This window comes from Schistocerca cancellata, chromosome 12 (genome assembly GCF_023864275.1).
Source record: "Schistocerca cancellata isolate TAMUIC-IGC-003103 chromosome 12, iqSchCanc2.1, whole genome shotgun sequence".
NCBI classification, from domain to species: Eukaryota; Metazoa; Arthropoda; class Insecta; order Orthoptera; family Acrididae; genus Schistocerca; species Schistocerca cancellata.
In genome coordinates this window covers 148,819,216-148,845,110 of record NC_064637.1, presented here as the reverse complement: position 1 = coordinate 148,845,110, position 25,895 = coordinate 148,819,216, and the positions used below count along the sequence as shown (strand labels likewise).

The window sequence follows — 25,895 nt, the reverse complement described above, 5'->3', positions numbered from 1 at the left end:
TAAATGAACAAAACAAGCAGTAGGTTGTCTGAGGATGGTTGGAGAAAATTGTAGAAATAAAGTGGTGTATATTTGACTTTTTGAGTGGGAAAATTCATTCAATGGAGTAATTGGATGAGCAGTCAGAAAAAAATGAGCAATGGAAGAGGGTAAGGTAACCACAGAGGAGGCAATAAGCATAAAGGATAATGACTGTAAAATATGTGGATGATCAACCAGTGCTGGTGGAATCAGGATAGAAGCTACAGCAGATGGTGTCAAGCATTCCATAAAGTGAAAGAAGTACAGAATGAAGATAAAGATACTAGTGGAAATCAGTGTGGCAGGGTTCCAACAAAAGTAATACAAAAGTACAATGTCTGTAGCATACTGTCTCTGCTTATGAAAATAGTTGATACATGTAAGAACAACCATTGTATTGTACTCACTAAGTGGCAGTAGAACACACACATAATAGACAGTCGTAATCGGCAAGCTTTTGGAGCCAGTGGCTTCTTCTTCAGGCAGAAGGGTTGAAGATTATCAATTAGCACCGTTTATTATATGTGTGTGCTGCCACCAGTTGGTGAGTAAATTTTTTATCGATCCAGTTACATAATTTTGTCAATAATTGACTGTTTTTGTTGCACAATCACAAATTAATTATATAGTTTCTTTCATAACACGAGTAACAAAATAAGGTTTTCGCGTTTCCTGGATGGAAATTGGTATAAAGGCACACACTGTTCTGTTGCGTTACTGCATTGATAGTATGTTGTCCAATCTCCGTTCTTCATAATTATCTCAAAAATTCTCTTCATCATTGATTGTGCTATGGTTTGTAGTTCTTGTAGTGAAATTGTAACCTATTCTTTCCTTACTGCACTGTTCAACTCACATATGGTCTCAAATTGCCTTCCATTGCAACAAACACGCCTCTAAATATCCCACAAAGATTTTCCATGGGGTTCATATCCAGGCTACATGAAAGACAGGGCAGGACATTGGTATCTTATCTTCAAACCACTTTTTGGTTGCAGCAGAAAAATGCACATGCATTATCTTGTTGAAGAATACTTTCATTCCCTAGGTCTCCTGGTGCTGTTCTCAGATCATCCTACTTACAGTGAAATCCATCAGACACAAATAAATTTTACATTTTAAACTTCTCACCACCGAAGATCACGTCATACCATTCACAAATCCACGATATACTTTTCAGCAAACTTCCATCTATCATGTTTACGTATGGGTGTCAGGGCAGTTTTCTGCAGCTGTTTCTTGAACACAAAATCTTTGTCATTTTACAAAATTTGTTTTAGACATCTAGCAGTAACCGAAAACTATAAATCAGCAAGTTGACAAGAATAATGGTTCGTGGCTCTTGCTTTGCACAAAAGTAACAGTTTTAAAGTGCAAACAGTTTCCTATTCAGCCCATGGATGGGCGGAAGAGGCTGTATTAATTACGATCGCCCGTTCCCATAATTAGCCGTGGCTCCCCAATATGCTACTGTCTTCAACAACAGCAGTTCCAGCAACACAGTTTCGTTGTCGGCTCCGAGTTTCGTCGTATGCACAGCACTGAAGTAAGACTGTTCATTGGTAGAAAGTATTAGCGGCTAACCCAGCAGCACAACTTAATGTGATTTGATTGATAAGATTTATTTAAATAATAATCAGTTAAACTCAGGGCAGTTGTGTCCTCATTGCCCCCAGACATTGTTACCAAGAAGGATCCTTGTTTCTTTTAATTTAGTGAATCTACAACTTGGGTGAGACACTAAGTTTATTTTGGCAAATTTCTTTCTGTCATATAGGGGTAATTTGAAATAAAAACAGCTAGCTCATTAAAAATTTAACAATGCAGTGTGCGAACCTGCAGCAATGTACTGAATTTCCGTGAAGTTTCTTCGTTCTTCTTGTCATTCTCATCAAGTCTTGCTGCATAGTCTAAAATCTGCTTCTGCTGGTCAGCTATCTTATTCTTGCAGTTCCGCAAGTCACGACGCATCAGCGACAGCTGGCTATTGTATCTGGACAGAGATAACAAGCTCTATTTTAATATCACTTGGCTTTGAATACATATTCACAAACATAAGAGGCAGTAATAATAAATGTAAAATAATAATAAGGTAAAAGACAATTCTTAGTATGAGTGACAACCACTGTTACACCAAGATCCCTGCTCGAGAATACAAAACTCTCAATGTTGTAAACAACTGGTGAATATGCAATAAACTAAAACTGAATGCACAGAAAACAGGCAGCATTAATTTTTAGCGTAAACCGGAGACAATAAGATTATTAGATAGGTTGCATAAATACTAAATGTATTGGTAACGAGGCTTTTCATGGCATGTCAATGAAACAGAATTTCGTCTGGGTTATTGCACATTAATAATGGGGCACGCACAAAGTTTAGGAAGGTATATACTCTCCATCCATCTTCCAATGAATTGATGCTTGAACATAATGTTTAATAATTTAAATGTTCAGTATGTGCCAATTGCATAAAGCACACTCCTTGACACTTATAAGTGATGGGATAGTACAGAAATGGATGAGAGCTTTAAAGGTGGCTGTATGAATGAGCACGATAAGGAATGAAGCAGACGACCTTCAGTTACTAATGACAATTAGGTGGAGAAAGTTGATGAAACTGAAAGAGACGCTTCATGATTTTGATGTTGTGTGGTGAGTTTCTTTTTCAGCATCAGGAAGTTTGCTTTATGCGGTTGTCACAGAACGTTTAAACTATTGAAAGTTATGCTCAGGTGCAGATGTCTACTAAGACTGTACTCAATGCTGGTTCTATGAAGTAAGCGCCCCAATACTGGTTGGAATTATGTAGAAAGTTAAAGTAAATGCTTTCATGTGAAAATAAAATTGCTATGCTAAGTCTACTTGTTTAATTTTTATTTCAAACTGTACATAACTAATGGCCTAGTTAACCGAACCATTCATTGAAATATTTATGAAGAACAATTGAACAAAATGCACACACATGGATAAAATTAACGACTTTCCTTCCTAAACAACTTAGTAATCACTGAAAGTACCTTAGCAATATCTGAATACTTATGGAAAAGAGGTTTCAGCTATGCCCCACGAGCAAAATTTAATCAGGATCCACTTGAACCTCATTTATATATTGCAAGGCTTCTGAACTGCAATGATCAACCATCAGTAATAGACTTCCACAGCTTGCACATGTTACAGTGTATTTATATTCCTGTAAAGATTTTATTCTTTTATGGTGGAAATTGAAAATAAATGTAAATTTTAGTTACTGTCAAATGTAATCCAAATGAGGATGTTAGCCAAACATTTACAGCAAAAGGACAGATAGTTTTAGAAATTTTTATCGTAACAACTTCATAGTGTTTCAATTCAATCCATGAAATATGCCAGAGAATCTTCCAAGTCAGCAAAGGGATACTTAGTTTATCACCTGCCTCAAGCAAGAGGTGTCATAAAATGCCTTAAACACTTACTTTTTAACTGACAATATGTGTGACATGCCACTCTGCTTACATCTATTGGACATTATGATTCTTCAACAAGAAAGATAGTGTACATGTACCCACTGAAAGGTGTATTCAATTTCGTATGCAGTTGGAAAACATCATCACGGTGAATGTACACATGGACCGTTTATGGGACAATATTTTTTATGGATACTTTTACATACTACGGATACTTTAGTGTAATGGCGGATACAGCGAAAATCGTATAATTAGCATGCTTCCTAATCTTTCATGGGCATAATACCAATTCTGGAGGAGTTGAAGTCTTCAAAAAACTTTGAATACTGCCCAGAAACAAAACTAGCTGACAACTGATGTTCATTCAGGCAAGTCAGTTAAATGCATGTACTTTTCAATTCTTTACATAAATTTCATGTTCATATGCTGCATATGACAAAGTAACATGTACTTCAGTGGGTCATGAGCAGAGCAACTGACATTCCGTGGCAGAATCGGTGAACTAGGGAGCAACTCTCCTACTCACTATGATTAAATGTTAATTGTATTTGTACAAAAATCAACTAATGTGGTATCTACATGTAACTACCACTTAGTATTGGCTTGCTTGCTTAAACAAGGCTTGTAAAATTTCAGAGCGTTATTTATTAGTACATATACTGTTACTTGAGTTACTTTGAGAACTGACTTGGGCTACAGTTTAAATAATGCAATTTCAGTTGCATTGTATAATAATAAATAAGCAAGATTATGTACCATACTGTGATACCAACAAAACTGTTCCAAGACAAATTCATGCTTCAAATTTTCGATCAGTGACACACAGGTGTAGCTAATTAGTTACATGAAAAAGAATTTAGAGGAAACAATTTAATACAGAATTTTAGTGTCCCTTATACTCCCAATTGTGATAATTTTTTTAACTCTCAAGCCCTTACAATGCAGGATAGTAACCAACCCTCCTTTTTTCTTTGATGCAGGTTTTTGAAAAATACGTATAGTCAACCTGGGAAACCTCAAATTGACCTAGAAAAGCTAACTATGCTGTAACACACGATTTGCTAACTATGCTATAACACACGATTTTTGGAATATTATCTCACCCTCATGTCACCAACTTGTCGTGTACTTACAAACTGTCAAACTGCCAATTTTTGTAAGTTTTACCTCGCAATTTTGTGTATTTTAACAGTGTAAAATTAACAAATTTTGTTTCTCAGACCTATTTACTACAAGACTACCACAACTAAACAGTTTTTGCTTAACACGTTCAAAACTCTTTGCGCTTTCAATATCCTCACATGAAAGGTTAAATTGCTAATGTTAACATAAGCTGGTGGCCTGAGACCACAAGGCGATATTTAAAATCTTGCATAGCATGCATATGCTGTATGCTTACAGGCTTTTGTAGGCCAAGTTTAAGCTGTTCCCAGGCTTGATAGACCGCAGTGTCTTAAATTTGTCGTTTCTACTTCCTGTACACCAATGTGGTACATTGTAAACAGTTATCCTTTACATCCTGTATATGAGGTGTGATCAAAAAAGTAACAGGAATTTAATTTTGCAGGCTTTCTATATCCGATTTTCAAAAAATCATTTTTGTATTGCTGGTACACGTGTTCCTCATGTATATTTGCATTTTCAGCTCTCCTGCACATTTAGTTTACTCTGACAGTCAGAAACGTTATACGTATTTTCAAGTGCTCGGTAAATTTTTACTTTCAAGAAAGATGGCTCCAAGAATTTGCATTAAGTTTTGCTTGAAAAACAGAGTAAAGTGCAGCCCTGCCTTCGAAATGTTGACTGTGGCTTTTGGCGAATTTATTATGAGTAAGACAAGTGTTTATGATTGCTATAAGCGTTTTGAAGAGGGTCGAGAAGATGTTTAAGACAACAACTGCCCTAGCAGATTTATTACTGCAAAAGAAAATAGTTCTGGGCGGGGGGAACTACCATCAGAGAGATTGCTGACGACGTGAACAAGTCCTTTGGCTCATGTCACGCGCATTTTTTGTACGTTTTGGGCTTTTTTTTTGGTGGTTTTAGGGCGCACAACTTCAATGGTCATTAGCGCCCTGACTACTCTAAGAATGCACCGTGAGGCACAAGTTGACAACAACAACTAAAAGGGAAAACATGATAAAAGACAGACTGACAGGCATAGGATTAAAAAACAACATCATCAAATGTCCTTAGCAAGGTTTGTCAAATTGATAAAACAAAGAACACGAGCAGCTGCTCGTGGGTCATCCGCTAAAATGGCATCGAAAGTATTAGGCAGGTTAAGATCGAGGCGCAGTGTGTTAAGATCGGGACAGGACATTAAAATGTGTCTAACCGTCAGCAAGTGCCCACATGGGCAGAACGGCGCCGGCGCAGCCGTCAGCAGATGGCGATGGCTGAACCGGCAGTGTCCAATTCTTAACCGGGCTAAAACGACCTCCTCCCGCCGAGAAGGGCGTGAGGAGGACGTCGAAGCCATGGGGAGAGGTTTTAAGGCCCGAAGCTTGTTGTCGGTAAGTGTAGCCCAATCGGCATGCCACAGCGACACAATGCGCCAACAAATGACCCTGCTAAAATCGGACGAAGGGACACAACAAGAAGCTGTCCGAGGCTGGAGGACCGCAGCCTTGGCCGCGGCATCTGCAGCTTCGTTCCCAGGGATACCGACATGGCCAGGAACCCACATAAAGCTAACCGGAGAACCGACGTCCACCAGCTGCCGAAGAGAGCGTTGGATCCGGTGTACGAAAGGGTGAACCGGGTACGGATCACTGAGGCTCTGGATGGCGCTCAGGGAATCTGAGCAGATGACATAAGCAGAATGTCGGTGGCGGCAGATGTAAAGAACAGCCTGGTAGAGGGCAAAGAGCTCAGCTGTGAAGCCCGAACAATGGCCATGGAGCCGGTATTTGAAACTTTGTGCCCCGACAATAAAGGAACACCCGACCCCGTCATTGGTCTTAGAGCCATCTGTATAAATGAAAGTCATGTTGATGAACTTCGAACGAAGTTCCAAAAAACGGGAGTGGTAGACCGAACCGGGGGTGACCTCTTTTGGAAGCGAGCTGAGGTCAAGGTGAACGCGGACCTGAGCCTGGAGCCAAGGTGGCGTGCGGCTCTCGCCCATTCGAAAGGTTGCAGGGAGTGAAAAATTAAGGTGTTGAAGAAGGCGACGAAAGCGAACTCCAGGGGGTAGCAGGGCAGAGACATACAACCCGTATTGACGGTCAAGAGAGTCGTCAAAAAAGGAACGATAAGACGGATGGTCGGGCATTGACAGTAGCCGACAGGCATACCGACAAAGCAGTATATCGCGCCGGTAGGTGAGTGGCAATTCGCCAGCGTCAGCATGAAGACTCTCTACGGGACTAGTATAAAATGCTCCGATCGCAAGTCGTAAACCCCGATGTTGTATGGTGTTGAGGCGGCGTAAGATGGATGGCCGTGCAGAGGAGTATACAAAGCTCCCATAATCCAGCTTGGAGCGGACGATCGACCGATATAGTCGAAGTAGGACGGTTCGATCTGCTCCCCACGACATACCACTGAGAACACGGAGGACATTTAAAGAACGGGTACAACGGGCGGCCAAATATGACATGTGGTGACCAGCTAAGTTTCCTGTCAAAGGTAAGGCCTAAAAATTTGGTTGTCTCCACGATTGGGAGAGCAACGGGACCGAGTCGTAAGGACGGTGGGAGAAACTCTTTGTAGCGCCAGAAGTTAATACAGACTGTCTTCTCGGCAGAAAAACGGAAGCCATTGGCGACACTCCAGGAGTAAAGACTGTCAAGAGAACGCTGAAGACAGCGCTCCAGCACACGTGTACACTGCGCGCTGCAATAGATGGTAAAATCGTCCACAAAAAGGGAGCCTGATACATCAGCTGGGTGGCAATCCATTATTGGATTGATCGCGGTGGCGAAGAGAGTGACGCTCAAAACTGAGCCCTGTGGCACCCCATTCTCCTGGCGAAAGGTGTCGGACAGGACAGAACCCACACGTACCCTGAACTGTCGATCCATTAAAAAGGAACGAATAAAAAAGAGGGAGGCGACCGCGAAGGCCCCATGTATGCATGGTGCGGAGAATGCCCGCCCTCCAACAGGTGTCGTAAGCCTTCTCCAAATCAAAGAACACAGCCGCGGTCGGGCGCTTCCGCAAGAAGTTATTCATAATGAAGGTCGACAAGGTAACCAGATGGTCAACAGCAGAGCGGCGCCTACGAAATCTACATTGTACATTGGTAAGTAGGCGTCGAGACTCGAGCAGCCAAACCAATCGAGAGTTAACCATTCGCTCCATCACTTTACAGACACAGCTGGTAAGCGAGATAGGTCGATAACTGGAAGGCAAGTGCTTGTCCTTCCCCGGCTTAGGAATCGGGACAACAATAGACTCGCGCCAGCATGCGGAAACATGTCCCTCAATCCAGATGCGATTGTATGTACGAAGAAGAAAACCTTTACCCGCAGGAGAAAGGTTCTTCAGCATCTGAATATGAATAGAATCAGGCCCTGGAGTGGAGGACCGCGATCGGCCAAGTGCGGTTTCGAGTTCCCGCATGGTGAATGGGGCATTATAACTTTCACAATTCGAGGAGCGGAAGTCAGGTGGCCTAGCCTCCTCTGCCTGTTTGCGGGGGAGGAAGGCAGGGTGGTAATGAGCAGAGCTCGAAACCTCTGCGAAAAAGCGGCCGAAGGCATTGGAGACAGCCTCAGGGGCCACAAGGACGTCATTCGCGACCTTCAAGCCAGAAACTGGGGAGTGGACCTTAGTGCCAGATAGCCGGCGCAGGCTACCCCAGACAACAGAAGGAGGAGTAAAACTGTTGAAGGTACTTGTGAAAGCAGCCCAGCTGGCTTTCTTGCTTTCGTTAATAATACGACGACACTGAGCACGTAATCGTTTATAATTAATACAATTCGCCACAGTAGGGTGGCGTTTAAAGGTGGGTAAAGCACGTCGACGAGCACGTAAAGCGTCTCTACATGCTGCGGTCCACCAGGGGACTGGTACGCGACGTGGAGACGAAGTAGGGTGAGGGATGGAATATTCAGCAGCAGCGAGAATGACTTCCGTGAGGTGTGCGACCTGACGATCGCAGCTTGTGAAGGTTTGATCCTGAAAGGTCGCCCTGGAAGAGAAGAGCTCCCAGTCTGCCTTGGAGATGGTCCAACTAGAGGAGCATGGAGAGGGAGTATGCTGCAGGAGATGGATAACACACGGGAAGTGGTCGCTCGAATATGTATCAGCAAGTGCATACCACTCAAACCGGCGTGCAAGTTGGGGAGTACATATAGAGAGGTCTAAATGGGAATAGGTGTGAGATGTGTCCGAAAGAAAAGTAGGGGTGCCAGTATTGAGGCAGACAAGATTGAGCTGGTTGAAAAGGTCTGCTAACAAGGAGCCCCTCGGGCAGGATGCTGGAGAGCCCCAAAGGGGATGGTGGGCATTGAAGTCTCCAGTTAACAAAAATGGTGCAGGTAGCTGAGCAATAAGTTGCATCATGTCTGCCCTGGTAACGGCAGATGACGGAGTGTAAACGGTACAAAAGGAAAACGTAAAAGTGGGGAGAGTAATGCGGATGGCAACTGCCTGCAGGCCGGTGTGCAACGTGATGGGATCGTAGTAAATATCATCCCGTACCAGCAACATAACCCCTCCATGAGCTGGGATACCTACCACAGGGGGTAGGTCAAAACGCACAGAGGTGTAGTGTGCCAGGCAATTTGATCGCATGGGCGTAGCTTTGTTTCCTGGAGGGCTACGACGAGCGGACGATGCAAGCGGAGCAGCAACTTCAAGTCCTCTCGGTTGGAGCGAATGCTGCGAATATTCCAGTGAATAAGTGCCATCGTAAGAAAAGGAAGATGAGAGAAGGGGTCACCTCGAAGGCCGCTTAGGGCCTGGCTTCGAGCGAGCACTGCTGCCGCTATCGGTAGGCGGACAGTCATCGTCCATGGGGTCTATAGGGTCATCGGCCATCTCGGGAGGATGGCCGGGAGGGGGAGCTTCCTCCGCCGGTGAACGGCCAGATGTACGGCGACCAGCGGTGCGGCCAGGCGAAACGGATGACGGCCTGGGGCGGCAACCGCTGGGTGGCACAGGAGAAGAAATGTGCCGTGGCGGAGAAGGAGAACTGTGCTTCCTATGCGCCTTTTTGGAAGGACGTTTGGTGGAAGTACCGGTCGAAGGCTGGGAGGTCGAGGGACGGAGGAAGTCTGCACGGGATGGTTCCTTCTTGAAGGCCCGTGCATCTGACTTCGGGGTCTTCGACTTAGCAGAAGCTGAGGAAGGGGCCGGTGTTTGTGGGGTGATGGGAGGAAGAGGAGACGTCGACCGCGCGATCTTAGCACTGGCCGAACGGACGACCGTGGTGCTGAAGGTCAGATCGCATGTCTGGGTTGCTACCTCCCGGGTAGTCCGAGGAGAGGCGAGGACAGTACTGTATTTCCCCACTGGGAGCAGCGTGGGCTTCCTACTAGCCAATAGCTTGCGAGCAGCCGAGGTGGACACTTTCTCTTTGACCCGAATTTCTTGGATACAGCCTTCTTCCTTATAGACAGGACAGTTGCGGGATGATGTGGCATGGTCACCCTGACAGTTCACACAACGAGGAGACGGAGGTGGACAGTCACCCTCATGGGCATCCCTGCCACAAGTGACACATTTAGCCGCATTGGAACAAGACTGTCGAGTGTGATTGAAACGCTGACACTGGTAGCAGCGCGTAGGTGTCGGGACATAGGGGCGAACAGAAATAACCTCGTAGCCCGCCTTGATGCGCGATGGCAGCTTAACACTATCGAAGGTCAAGAAAAGTGTCCGGGTCGGTACAAGGTCATTGTTGACCTTTTTCATGACCCGATGGACAGCCGTCACGCCCTGCTCAGCGAGGAAAGATTGAAGCTCCTCGTCAGTCAATCCGTCGAGGGAACTAGTATAGACTACACCACGAGACGAATTCAAAGTTCGGTGGGCCTCCACCCGGACAGGGAACGTGTACAGGAGGGTGGCCCGAAGCAGTTTTTGTGCCTGAAAGGCACTCTCAGTTTCTAGTAATAAGGTGCCGTTACGCAACCTGGTACAAGATTTGACAGATCCGGCTATGGCATCTACGCCCTTCTGAATAACGAAAGGGTTGACAGAGGAAAAATCCTTTCCGTCCTCAGATCGAGAAACTACGAGGAACTGTGGGGCAGGCGGTAGTACTTTTGTCACTGTTGGCTGGTCACGTTTCCGTTTTTGGGTCAAAGTCGAGAGAGATGGAGTAGAATCCATTGCGGAGGAATCCCCCATGATTGCCAGCGTCTCCGATGGCACGCTCCTTCCTTGTGGGGACCCTCTCAGAGGGCACTCCCGCCTTAGGTGAATGTTTACACCTCAGGTCACACCTCCCGAGAAACAGACGGAGGGACCAATCGGCATGGTCAGAAGGTATCAGCTCAGGCAATCACCCCTCCCCGGGCCTGGCCTTTACCAGGGGGTACGCGCGTGCCTTACATGTCTACCCAGGGTGGGGACTTACGCGTTACCCCGTCACCGGCTACGCGTGCGAACGCGTGGGTCGGCCTTCAGGCACGCACAGGGAGGAAGGAAGAAGAGGAAAAAGAAGAGAGAGAGGGAGAAAGAGGACAGACTGTCTCAAACGCCAAGGCGGAGACCAGAGAAGTTTAGGAGAAGAAGGCAATGAGAAGGCAAGGAGAAGAAGGCAATGAGAAGGCAAGGAGAAGAAGGCAATGAGAAGGCAAGGAGAAAAAGGCAATGAGAAGGCAAGGAGAAAAAGGCAATGAGAAGGCAAGGAGAAAAAGGCAATGAGAAGGCAAGGAGAAAAAGGCAAAGAGAAGGCAAGGAGAAAAAGGCAAAGAGAAGGCAAGGAGAAAAAGGCAAAGAGAAGGCAAGGAGAAAAAGGCAAAGAGAAGGCAAGGAGAAAAAGGCAAAGAGAAGGCAAGGAGAAAAAGGCAAAGAGAAGGCAAGGAGAAAAAGGCAAAGAGAAGGCAAGGAGAAGAAGGCAATGAGAAGGCAAGGAGAAGAAGGCAATGAGAAGGCAAGGAGAAAAAGGCAATGAGAAGGCAAGGAGAAAAAGGCAATGAGAAGGCAAGGAGAAAAAGGCAATGAGAAGGCAAGGAGAAAAAGGCAATGAGAAGGCAAGGAGAAGTCAAGGGAAAGAGTAAGGAAGACAGTGAGGTGGAGAAGAGCAAAGAAAGGAACCAACAAAAGGAAGGAAGAAACGAGAAGTGAAAAACCAAAAAGACCACGATTATAGGTCGTGGAACCGTCCGTCTCCGGACGCAGGCGCTAACTACCCCTGTGAGGGGGATGGACTCCTTTTAGTCGCCTCTTACGACAGGCAGGAATACCTCGGGCCTATTCTAATCCCCGGACCCGCAGGGGGGGTTTTGGGCATGTAATCAGTAGCAGCAAAATTAGTTCCAAAACTGTTGAACTTCAACTGAAAGTGTTTTTTAGAAATTGTTCAAGAATTGCTGAATGAAGCGAACAATAATTCCGAACTTCGAAAGGATGTTAAAGCAGGAGACAAAACTTGGTTATTCTGGTATGGTGTCAAAATCGAGGCTGAATCGTCCCAATGGAAACTGCCTGAAGAGCTACGAGCGAAAAAACTTTGACAAGTTCGATCACATGTGAAAGTTCTTCTCACTGTTATCTTTGATTAAAGTGGGATAGTGCATCACGAGTTCCTGCCTTGTGGTCGTATGGTCAATAAGGAATACTACCACGAAGTTGTGCTCCATCTGCATGAAGCAATCTGAAGAAAGTGACTAGAATTGTAGCAAAATCACTTTCAGAAACTGCAGCACAATAATGCTCCCACTTCTACCTCAATGCTTGGTTGTGTTATTTTTTGGCAAAAACAAAACTGTTACATTGCCTCAGCTACCATATTTGCGAGACATGGCCCCCCGCAACTTCTTTCTATTCCCTAGGCTGAAGAGAAGCATGAAAGGATGTCATTTTGGCACCACCATAGGGAGAACAACACAATCACTGACAGAGCGGAACATTTAAGAAAAGCAACTTCCAGAAGTGCTCCCGAGACTGGAAAAAGCACTGGCAGAAAAGTTTTATATCTAAGGGGCATTTCTTTGAAGGAGACAAAGTTGATGACGAATAAATACAGATTCTTTAAGGAAAAAAGTTCCGATTTCTTTCTGATTGCAACTTGTAGAGCTAGATCGAAGGTAACTGATGCAGGGACAGTTTGGGTCAGACTAGAGTTCTTAAAGAGTTTGAAAAACTGACAGGCAAAAACCCTCCAGAACTCTGAGATCAAGAAGTCACAATCTTGTCAACAGTTTGAGTTACTCAGTGTGGCTTATTTAACTGACACATATGCCTAGAGAGTAAGCTCAATGTGAGTGCAGTTGACAGTTACCTCTTCATGCCCTGCTTGATCTTGCGGATGCGCTTGCGCAGCACCATGTTTGACTGCGGGGGCGGGTCGCTCAGCTGGTCGTCCTGGAAGCACATGGCGGCAGCTGCTGCGGCGACTACAGATGCGGGGTCATCACCATACATGTGGCCATCGTCACCGCCCGTGCGGCTGCTGCCGGATGTGGAGGCGCTGTCCAGCACCAGGTACGGCTGATCTGCGCAAACACACACACACAGCATGCATCAGTACAACGAACGTGGTAGCCGACAGTCTAGCACAGAGGGAAAATGAATATCACAGCTCAGAAACTTCTGGGACTTGAACCCAGAACCTCTTGGGCATCACACTGACTGCACAATCCATACACGTCTCGCTCTTTGGAGCCAGATGTAAATTGCTGGTTCATGTGGTTGGCAGTTGGAGTCTCCTGCTGTTAACTAGCTTACTCACTCATTACCCAGCATGCATTGGGCTGAGATGGCGACAGAGCAACGAAAGGCATTCACCTTTTCAACACGTGAGATTTTGTTACAATTACGTCATGTGACTGCCTGAGGCACTAGTTTTTATTTAAGCAGAAATCTGCAGGTTGCTGCGTTATCAACATAACTGTGCATGTCAGATAACGAATAAGTAGGTAAGTGAGGTAACTGCACTGCGGATATCTGTAATGATAACCATATGAACTAGCAACTTGCAAGTGGCACAGAGGTGAAGATTTAATTTTGAGGCAAATTTAAGAATTACCCCAAGTTTCTACCTTCATTCACAATATTCATTCGTAGTCTTTTGAAACTGGTTGAATCTTGTGTAAACACCCTGTATTATGACAATGCATAGAAAGTTTTGATAGCACCTTAGACAGAAAAATGGTTGCTTGTAACATTTGTTGGAGCATATGCAGGGCAAGCGTATTTCACTGTGGGAAAGATAGGTACTGCCTACAGGAAAATTAAAGGCATTTGGAGAACAGTGAAGCAACTGTGTGGACGTCAAGAGCTCAGGTGGGAAACCTGTCCTACACAAAGAATAGAAAGCTCAAAGGTGGAAGAAATATACAGAGGGTCTACACAAAGATCACGAACTTTAAGGAAATACTGAGGAGGCGAAGAGAGATACGATACTGCGAAAAGAATTTGACAGGCGAATGAGAGACTTAAGTCAGACAAGGCCCCTTCAGTAGACAACATTGCATCAGAACTATTGATAGCCTTGAGAGAACCAGTCATTTAGTGTCCATGATGCAGGAGACAGGTGAAATACCCTCTGACTTCAAGGAGAATGTAATAATTCCAACTTTGAGAAAGCAGGTGTTTACACGTGTGAATATTACCCAACTATCAGTTTAAAAATTTATGGTTGTAAAATGACAATATGAAGTCTTTACAGAAGAATGGAAAAACTCGCAGAACCCAACTTCGCGGAAGATCAATTTGGATTCTGGAGATATGTAGGAACATGAGAAACAATATTGACTTTATGACTTATCTTAGAAGAGAGGTTAAGGAAAGGAAAATCTATGTTTATAGCATTTGTAGATTCAAATAAAACTTTTGACCAAGTTGACAAACACTTTTTGAAATTTTGAAGGGAGCAGGGGTAAAATACAGGGAGCAAAAAAACTATTTACAGCGTGTTCAGCAACCAGACAGCAGTTATACATGTCCAGTGGGCATGAAAGGGACACAGTGGTTGAAAAGGGAGTGAGACACGGTTGTAGACTATTCCGTGATGTTATTCAACTTTTACACCAAGCAAGCAGTAAAAGAAATCAAAGTAAAATTTGGAGTAGGAATTAAAGCACAGAAGAAATAAAAACATTGAGGTCTGCAGACGACACTAATTCTGTCAGAGACAGCAAAGGACTTTGAGGAGTATTTGAATGGAATGGACAGCATCTTGATAGGATGACATAAGATGAACAACAAAAGCAAAACAAGGATGATGGAATGTTGTCCATTTAAATCAAGTGGTGCACAGGGAATTAGACAAGGAAATGAGACATTTAAAGCAGAAAATGAGGTTTGTTGTTTGGACAGGAAAACAACTGATGACTGCTGAAATGGAGAGGATATGAAACAGACTGGAAATGGTAAGAACAGCGTTTCAGAAGAAGAGAAACTATTTTACCTGTACTTAAGTGTTAGGAAGTCTTTTCTGAAGGTATTTGTCTGGAATGTAGCCATGTTCAGAAGTGAAGCATGCATGATAAACAGTCTCGACAATAAAAGAATAAAAGCTTTTGAAATGAGATGCTTCATAAGAATGCTGAAGATTAAATGGATAGATCATGTAACAAATGTGGAGGCATAGAGTAGAACTGGGGAGACAAATTTGCAGGACATCTTTATTAAAAGACGGCATTAGTTGATAGGACAGATTGAGACATCAAGAGACCATCACAGATTGAGACGTCAAGAGACCATCAGTTTAGTACTGGAAGTACGTGTAGGGGTAACCATCATAGAGGAAGACAAAGAAATGAATACAGTAAGCAGATTCAGAAGAATGTAGGTTGCAGTAGTTATTCGAAGATGATGAGGCTTGCTCAGGATAGAAGAACACGGAGAGCTGCATCAAACCAGTCTTCAGACTAAAGACCACAACAGGGAGAGTCATTTGGCTATTGCTCAACATCTAAGAACAAGGTTAAAAGGTCTACCTCATAGGAAGCAGATAGCACTTAAATTATGTTTTCGTTATGCTGGTAGTTGTTAATGATTTATAACTATTGTCAACATTTTAGCTGAATGCTTTTGTGTGTGTGGCTTTTTAAAGTGATTACTTTAAAACTGGATGAACTCGAAATAACTTAGCACTGATGCCTCTCTTGGATTGCTAATCACAAACTACAACTTGTCCAATGTTGATGAATGGTAAGGAAGGTATGTTAATGTCTCCATCGATTAAGAAATGAGCAACCAAATTGTCAGGTCTGATCGCCTAGCATTAAAGTGTGTGATTGGAAAAGTGAGGTGGCAGGATCAAATCCTGGTCGGGCCATGGAAATTTTCAGTCTGCCTTTAATCTTTTCTTCACTTCTACATGACATGAGGAGTCAACAGGAATGACATGGGGTTCAGATTCCATGTTAAACAGTATGTCCTGTTTCCCTGGTTGCATAAATGCTGTAGGTTAGGGATACTGAAGTTACTGGACGGTTGTCCAATCTAAATGCTTGCACTCCATTGAGCCACACGAATTATTATAGTAAGCGAAATGAAATGTTGTACTTGTAAGATACTACAGATGAAACTTTTCCCGAAATTGCTACGATAGATTGAAAACTAGAAAGTGCAAAATATTAGCCTGTTCCTGAAAAATTGTTATTGCAAGCTCTGTGGGATGCAAATACTACTTTTCAAAGTGTTTCCCATATTGTCTCACAAAGCATACAGCAATAACTAGGAAAAATCTGTCATCCATCTTAAAAAAAGAAAAATGTGAGAAGAGTATAAAAAACAAACAGAATCGATCTTAAAGCAGGACAACACACTTGCTCATAAAGGTGCTTCAAAAGAGAAAATTGAAGGGTAAATATAGCAAGGGAAATACTGGAAGAATTTAAATAATTTAGGAGTAAAGGAGACCATTCACCTAAGAGCAGAAGCATTGAATGCCGACAAGCACACACAAAATAGAATGAAAACTTTGCTAGCTTTCAGGTGAATCCTTTCTTCTCAAGGTAGAGTGAGTGAAAAAGAAAAACCATGTACATGTACACGCACCCACACCCACACCTGTGCACCTACACTGAGCCAGTTGGACACACGCTAGGGAAGGAGGGAGGGAGGGGTGCGCGTGTTTTTTTGGTGTTTAGGCTTGATACCACTGGACTAAATGTAATGCAAGGAGGGTATATAAAAAAATTAGTACGGCTTCACTGCCAAGCGGAAATCTTTCAACCTTGATTTCTTAGTGTTCCACTTCATAAATTGAAGACATATGTATGTAACAAGACGTAGAAATGTATCACAATTTTTGCAGGGAAGGCTGGCAACAATGCTGTGCAGCCTGGTGACATAAGCTCTTTGTTCAAGATTTGAAAATAAGGCATCTCTGTGACTGAACGTACAAGGAAAGTTCTTACTGACCACGAATTTCAGTGGTATTTCATTAGATTTATTATGTAATTAAATAGCTTATTGTTTCATGATAAAGGAACCATCTCAACCTGTTTACGTGTTTGGGCCTTTTTATGACAACTTCTACTACTGAAGGAGTTACTAACATTATTTCTCGATTTACATGGAATTGAGAACCGTATTTAAAAAATAACAATAACCAGCACAATCCATGCAAGTGAAACACACATAATTTGGACGAATTACTGTACCACTACACATTTTAAATACATCAGTTTTTATGTTTCTTAAATTTTAAATCTGACTTTATACTCTGTTAATCTGCCTCTTCTTATATTTTTATTACAACTATCTTAACTACACTTCAAGAATATTTCCCTAGGTTCATTTTATGAACTCCTGCATTTTTTTTTCTTTACTGCTAAGAAATCACAGCAGCACATAATGAAACAACTGATCTTTGTAAACAGGATAATCTTGTTGGCAAAACAGTGTACAAGATTATCAAGAAGTTATGTTCTTTTACATTTCTTCCATTAACTACGCAAAATGCTTTTACCAAACCTCCATATCTTCTTGGCAACATGTTTTATGAGCTTTACTAGGGGTTTGCAGTGTCTTATGCTGAGAGGAAGGACAGTGGTTATGTGCAGGAAATGGAAAAATAGTAAATACTGAAAGGTAACAGACAGCAATTGTGTTACAGAAAGAGCGAAGGAGACAATGGCTGCTGGAGAGAAAGATAAGGATACAGTGGTAGTGGAATACAGCTGACAGGACAGAGCTATGAAAAGAGTGGAGAAGACTCCACTAACGGGGCAGTATCAAGAGAAGGAAAATATGGAATTGGGTGAGAGCCAGTCATAATGACAGACACAGCCTATGACAATGACAATGAAGAAGAGAGGGAAGGGAGAGGAGATGGATGGATGAGAGGGAAGAGAAGAAAGAGAAGGAAGGAGGTAAGAGGGGGGAGGAGGGGGAGAGAGAGAGAGAGAGAGAGAGAGAGAGAGAGAGAGAGAGAGAGAGAGAAGTGGTGGTGGGCTGAATGAGAGAGAGAGCACGCAAGTGGGAGTGGATGGGTATGAGCGACTCAGTGATTGACTACTGGGGGTGGGAGAGTTACAGTTCAGGGAGTTTGTGAGAGTGAAGCAAAATCCATGTTAAAAAGATTTTCAATATGTTCAACATGTCATTTTTGTAGGCGCTGAAGAATGCAGAATGAGGCAGTGTTTTTTAAGCAGGAGCATACTCACTTTTTTTGTACTCTGACAGGAGCATTTTTCTGCTGGTTTAATAAGATGATCAGGGGAATAGCTCACACATAAGTAGCAAAATTATCACTAAACTGCCATGTAGAGGTCTCTATATGTTAGTGATGAGGAAACAGTTGTTGCTGGAATGGAAACTCAAGGAAAATGTATTGGTACCACTGTCCAAACATCAAAATATTGTGAAGCATACGAGGGAGGAGACTACATTTGACTGAGCAGGTAAACTGGATGCTAAAGGACAGCTTAACTCATCTTTTTACAAAACAACAAAACCAAAAGAGGAAAAACAAGACAACTGTGAAAGTGCAGCAATCAAGACAATGTGGCTATGCTGAATATGAGCTGTGAAAGGACACCTAATCCTAAAAGATCTTAGCCCAACCTGTCTTCTGAAAGATTTCCTTGAACTTCAGTATTCCCTGTTCAGAGCTTGAAGTGCTTTTTCCTGCACACTGTATCCCACTTATTTCTTCTCCCTCTCACTCTTGTTACAATGCTAAACTCTGAAATGAAAGTTACTGAATTGAAGAAAGATTGTTTCCACATTTGTCTCTCAGCTCAGTTACAACTGTCCCAAAGCTTGACAGCTGTCAGAAAAATAAGTGGATCAAAAAATATCGACACTTTCAGAGAGAATATTTTCTGAGGAAAATGGAATAGTAATTTTTTTGTCAGAGAATAAAAAAAATGTTTGTTCAACCAATGGCAAAAACAAATTCTGTCTTGTTGAAAGGACAGTGTGCAAGAATGACTAAAATGAAGTTTCCTTGAAGTAAGCCCACTCTGCAATGGATGGAAAAATAATAAGATACAACAATGGCACAGTGTACTTAGGAATTTTTTACCAACACATTGAACATCTGAACACATTAGGGGCAAATTTAAAGCCAGAAGGCTTCAACTGTTCGATTTAACTTTATTTACAAACTACTGCACAAATTCTGCCTTATAGCAATCATGGGCTGTCTTGCCATCAAAATTGTTTTACTGTAAAGTGTCACTAGGTTAAAATCACAAATAAATGCAAAGGCAGAGAAAGGAAGGAGGGAGGGAGGGAGTAATGGGGAGGGAGGGAGCTGGAGGGGGGGGGGAAGAGAGAGAGAGAGAGAGAGAGAGAGAGAGAGAGAGAGAGAGAGAGAGAGAGAGAGGTGTCTTCAATATGTCAGAAGTACCTTTTCCTTTAGGCATATATTTGGCTGGAATCATTTATCAAACTATCAAGTGCCACATTATGATTTTTACATGTATATTTTTTGTCATATTACAAGTAATTAAGGAAAAAGTATTTTATTGATGTGCAATACATTATTTATTTTACATATTACATTTGAGTTATATCACATATACAAAAAAAGATACAGTGCTTTTACTCAGTTTACTGCATGTTTTAGGATAGATAATCCATGAAAATAAAATGATAATAGCAATTTTAAACACCAGAGTTACTAATAATATTTTAAACACTGAAACTCCCCCTTTGTATCTATGGTACCTCTGATTTGCAATGTGGAAAGTTTTTGAGAACTTACTGAAAATAGTTTTTTCATTCAAATACTAATATAATGAATGTAAAGTATTCCAAATATCATACAGGGTTGTGGGTTCACTACTTTACATGTTAACCCCTTAAGACAGACTGGTTAAACAAATTATGTTCCAGAAAATATTTTTTTTATTAGGGAACAATGTTCTTTAACAAACGACATTACATGTAGACATAAAGGTAGCTCTTGACGCTCAACATAAGGAGTTACAAATTTGTGAAGATCACAACAAATAAAATCCCAAATATGCTAATGCATTGGCTTTGATTAAAATATCCATAACAATGTCTTTTAAAATTTCTGTGTAGGTTTGAAGTAAGAATTTCACAATGCCTTTAAATATTAGTAGCTCTGCAGTAAGGGCAAAAATAGTAAACAATGAACAGGACTACACTATAGTTTTCACATCAATATCTCTATTGCCTTCTCACCTTTCTCCCATCTGCATTCCAAACATGGCTACGATCTCAAAGTCATTGTCAGATGAGGTTTCTTTGCGGTAGGTGGAATTATCGACAGAAAATGTTGGCCAGTCAGTCATCTGGGGTTGGTGCTCGAAGACGTAGGACATGGGACTCGTGATGCAAACTCATCTTTCTGGTGTTTTGAAATAATTTTCTCAACAACAACAATATAGAATGCAATGCAATTTTTACTATCCTCTTGTTTTTTGACTAGGACATGTCTTCCACAAAGTAAGTGCAATGAGACAGGAAAAGATTTTCTTTTAATACCTCTTTCCTTTTTTACAAGTTGCCGGATTATTGTCCATGTACCGATCTATCTTATTTACTCCACTCATCATATAATCACATGCCAAAACAGCTACTGGCTTCAAAACTTGTGCCTTTTCTTAACACAATTCATATCAGCATCGTGAATTGTCATCATATAGACATCTTTCTTATTCATCCATCAAACAGCTGTCACTTGTCCCTTCTGAAAAGCAATAATTACCTGTTTTTTAGTTTCTTATAATGAAATGATAGAGCCGAGGATGGCTGCAATGTTCCATATGCATCAGTTCTGCAAGCATGAGACTTAATATTTACTGAAGATAACATGGCAATCTTTATTCAGAAGTGCTGTTAACAGCACCACTACAATCAGTTCACTGTGGCATATCATAATTTTCCCCTTTTTTCTGTGAATGTAATAAACGACCATGCACATTGACTTGGGCAGTCACATAGCATGAATGTCTTTTCCAAACCTCCCTCTCCTCTTTGATAGATACTGTAACTATCCAAGTTTCCCTTTATACAACAAAAAACTCTCACCAATAGTTCTATTTGCATCTGGTGAGCAAAAACTTTTGAATTTGCTGTTGAGGTGTTTGTGTAGGACAAATTTTATTTAGCTTCAGCTGTGGACAGTTCACGTAAAAGTACACTGAATTTTCAGGAAAACACAGGCACTTTTTCAATGTGATAAATCAAAACAAACTCAAATCTTTGAGGACCTGGCTGGAGCATAGTAGACATATTTATACCTCACCACTGGTGAGCTCCTGTCAAGTAGAAATCTGATGAACTGCCACCACTTTCAGTCTCCAATGAAGTAACATCACTTTGTTCACTTTCTGAACACTAATTGGACCAAGCTCAGTATAACTATAGAAATTCATTTTAATCCAAAGCTGCACAAAGTAAAGCTAATATCTTGTGCCAACCACTTCAACCAAAACATGACAGCCAAGCTACAAATACAGGACTGCATACTCTCTAGGGACCAAACACTTAGCTATCAGCACTGAAATTGATTTTATTTTCTTCCAAAGTTTGTTCTTAAGGTGCCTGAGTGTACTCTAGATATAAAGTTTCAGGGGAGTGGGTGGGGGTGGAGTGGGGAGGAAAGATTTCAGAATGTTATGCTGTTTACACTTGTGAGCATCTTTTATTTTATGGAAATGTTATATACTATAGCAAAGTACATTACACCACAAAACTGGTAGGAAAGTGTGTTTTTAAATCTGATCTTTTAACTGTATAAAACATTCTCAATTTAAATATCACTAGAAATCAGGGTAAAATCTTGAATTTTCGACAAAATCTACCATAATCTCTTTAAGTAACAACTGACCATTGTGGTAACCATTAACAGCTAACAGAAAGCTCGTCATTTGTCCTGTTTGTCATATGGGTTTCTGTCTGCCTTTTTTAAAATAAGGTTACTGGCCAATGAGATGAAATTCCTCATGTACAAAGTGGAATACAAAAAAATAGATTATAAAAGAAACAAACATTACAAAATAATTGAAAATATCTGATATAAACGAAAAGATTGAAGAAAATAGGCTAATATGGATACCCCATTTGTTGTGAATGGAGTAGATAAAATTACCACTACAATTTTGGCAATATATTCCACAAGGTAAGAAGTAGAAGTCCAGCAAAACGATGGAAGCACCAAATGCAGCTGCACAAGACTAAGGCAGGCCTAATGCATGAACGAAAAATGCTTGTGATTGGTTGGCATGCATATTTTACTACATCAATCTGCCAGATGTTGTACTCATGTCTCCAATGGTGGCGTGCCAGTGCTCTTAAGAATATCAACAATTAAGCACATTTCTTTTTGTCTTCTGTGACAATGGCTCCCTTCTACACACAACTAAGACTACATCTGCCATTGTGCCAGTTTAACAACAGAATCCCAGCATGTAGAAGTGTGGGATAACTTTAGTTTCATCAAACATTATTGTGTGTTTGTGAGACTGTGCCTGGCAACTGCTGATAATTCGGATAGACTGACACTAAAATTTTATCCCATACATCTACATTCTGTGATTCTTATTAGGCAGTGGAAATTGGAATGACTGAGAAACGCAACTCGAACGGGGGCTATAATTTAAAGTCAAACCCCTGCTTAACGTGTCACTGGGGTTCCAAACATTTTCTTTCAATGGGGGTCTTGCCCAGGTACATGGAAGGAGTGACAAAGAATCAATTCAAGCACATATACGTGATGTTAGAGGTATTCAATTACGAACTTACCAATAATTTGCTCCAAATTTAAACACAGCATGTCAAAAACTGCAATTTTCATGTGCTATTGTCGTGAGCACCTACAAAAAGAGGTAGAAGGGCAGTGAAACTACCACTAGATGCTAAATGGTTCGATGTCCATCCACGACTCTCCACTGAATGAGGGGTTCAGAGGCTCATCTGCTCAGTAAAGTAAGAGAGATGGTGATCTGTGGCATCTCTGCCAAAAGCGCACAACGCTGGTGCACGCACAAGTGTTTTGGATTGCACCATCCATCGTATGTTGCTGAACAATAATCTCCGCAGCAGATCACCCTTACAGGTTCACACACTGACCCAACGACATTGACAATTATGATAGATGTGGGCACAAGACCATCAGGACTTTACCATCGATCAATGGAAACCTGTCGGCTCTTTCAATGAGTCAAATTTTTGCTACACTAGGTCGATAGCCATCTCTGCAAATGCCGTCATCGAGGCGAACAGCGGCTCGAAACGTGGAGCACACCACTGACGCAGGTTTGTGGGAGCAGTATTATCATCTCCTGTGCTTGCACGGGATCTGTGGTAGTAGTCTGAGACACGCTGACAGCTTGCGAACCACCTGCACCCCTTCAGGCTCGGTGTCTTCTAAATGGCGATATGTTTCAAGAGTATAATCATCCGTGTCTCTGAGCCAGAACTGTGCTACAGGTATTTGAGGAACATTATAGTGAACTCACGTCTATGTCTTTGTGACCAAATCTGCCTGTTGTAAATCCTACGGAACGCATCAGGTTCGCTATCGGTGTCGTCACCGTGTACGCAAGTCAGTACCCCATTATGTATATGAATTAGATGACCTGTGTGTAGACATCTAATGCCACATACCTCCACAAACCTACCAACAAACTATCGGACCCTCAACACGTAGAATCAGTGATGCATTTCATTCCGAAGTAGTTGACAAGCTATTAAGCAGGTCGTCATAATGTTTTGGCTCAACAGTGTAAATTACAATGTTAGGAATGGAATAAGAACTGAATTTTAATTTGTAGAATGTTTCGCATTTAGTTCTTAGAAGTAGTCTTTTACTTAAAGCAGGATTCATTAAAAACTGGGAAAGAATAGCAGTTTTTATGGGAGTTTTGCAGAGACAAAAAAATATTTGTTAAAAGTGGGATTTCCTTCAAAGCAAGTCCATTAATTCAGCATTCTCACTGCAAAACTAGTGTGGGAACAACCACTCAACAGTGAGAAACAGAACTGTGCCAAATTATTTACACTCCTATGAGAATGCTGGCACCACCAGTGCACACATGGACACTGCCTCTGGGAATATGACTTAATAACATGCTGATTTATCGCAACCTGTTGGACGCTCCTGAAGAAGAATATGGAGAATTGGGCCAAATTTTCACGATATTACACATATTTGATGTATAAAGTAACCCGAGACTGTTTTATACGAGGATGTCTTTGTGAGAAACTTCTGTCTTGTGATGTCTTATTTGTTGACAAAAGCATGAATACATAGTTTAAACATTGTATCTCATTAAACCATGTCAATGCACTGAACTAAAATGCATTTCACTAATTTCATATGTATCCCTTGCAGCAATGTAATCCACACTCCTCCAAAGACCCAATTTCACTTTCAAGTCCTATTGGAGAATCTCTGGTAGTAGTGTTTGAAACTTGTATGAAGAAACATCAGTGACAACAATAATTTGAATCGGGGCCCAAATATGTGTCCAGACAGCATAACAATTGAAGCAACTGCTTGCAGTAACGAGGAAATATGGCCTCGAGTGTGTGTCTGGCACGAATTTTCATTCGCCACTATATACTTACTACGTCTGTTCAAAATTGCTTTAGGATTGACAGTTTGGCAGGAGTACGAGGCGCAGAATACGGTTTCAAATATCTTGCACAGACAAACACCTGTACGATTTAGTTACGAGAAACTTTCGCAATGAACATTTTACTAATTTTTTCTGATCCTCCTACTTTCTCCAACAAGATGAAAATAATATTGCGCGTGTGTGTGTGTGTGTGTGTGTGTGTGTGTGTGTGTGTGTGTGTGTGTGAGAGAGAGAGAGAGAGAGAGAGAGAGAGAGAGAGAGAGAGAGAGAGAGAGATGGTGGTAAAACATATCATGAGAGAGCTGCCACAAATTAAGGACCTTTTTCATACAAAATAGCACAAAAATTTTGTTGTTGTTGTTGTTGTTGTGGTCTTCAGTCCTGAGACTGGTTTGATGCAGCTCTCCATGCTACTCTATCCTGTGCAAGCTTCTTCACCTCCCAGTACTAACTGCAACCTACATCCTTCTGAATCTGCTTAGTGTATTCATCTCTTCGTCTCCCTCTACGATTTTTACCCTCCACACTGCCCTCCAATACTAAATTGGTGATCCCTTGATGCCTCAGAACATGTCCTACCAACCAATCCCTCCTTCTAGTCAAGTTATGCCACAAACTTCTCTTCTCCCCATTCCTATTCAATACCTCCTCATTAGTTATGTGATCTATCCATATAATCTTCAGCATTCTTCTGTAGCACCATCTTTCGAAAGCTTCTATTCTCTTCTTGTCCAAACTATTAATCGTCCATGTTTCACTTCCATACATGGCTACACTCCATACAAATACTTTCAGAAACGACTTCCTGACACTTAAATCTATACTCGATGTTAACAAATTTCTCTTCTTTAGAAATGCTTTCCTTGCCATTGCCAGTCTACATTTTATATCTTCTCTACTTCGACCATCATCAGTTACTTTGCTCCCCAAATAGCAAAACCCCTTTACTACTTAAAGTGTCTCATTTCCTAATCTGATTCCCTCAGCATCACCCCTACTTAATTCGACTACATTCCATTACCCTCATTTTGCTTTTGTTGATGTTCATCTTATATCCTCCTTTCAAGACACCGTCCATTCCGTTCAAATGGTCTTCCAAGTCCTTTGCTGTCTGACAAAATTACAATGTCATCGGCGAACCTCAAAGTTTATATTTCTTCTCCATGGATTTTAATACCTACTCCGAACTTTTCATTTGTTTCCTTTACTGCTTGCTCAATATACAGTTTAAATAACATCGGGGAGAGCCTACAACCCTGTCTCACTCCCTTCCCAACCACTGCTTCCCT

General features: G+C 41.8%; 1 protein-coding gene across 2 annotated transcripts in view; it reads right to left on the bottom strand.

Moving 5' to 3' along the window:
• Window positions 1-25,895, bottom strand: part of LOC126109870 (F-box only protein 28) — a 94,391-nt gene that overhangs the window by 9,880 nt on the left and 58,616 nt on the right. For both annotated transcript variants that reach the window (XM_049914936.1, XM_049914937.1), the window contains exons 5-6: window positions 12,870-13,083; window positions 1,858-2,014 (exon numbers count right to left, since the gene is read on the bottom strand). In XM_049914936.1, the coding sequence (XP_049770893.1) occupies window positions 1,858-2,014; window positions 12,870-13,083 (371 nt within the window). The remainder of the gene's footprint in view (window positions 1-1,857; window positions 2,015-12,869; window positions 13,084-25,895) is intronic.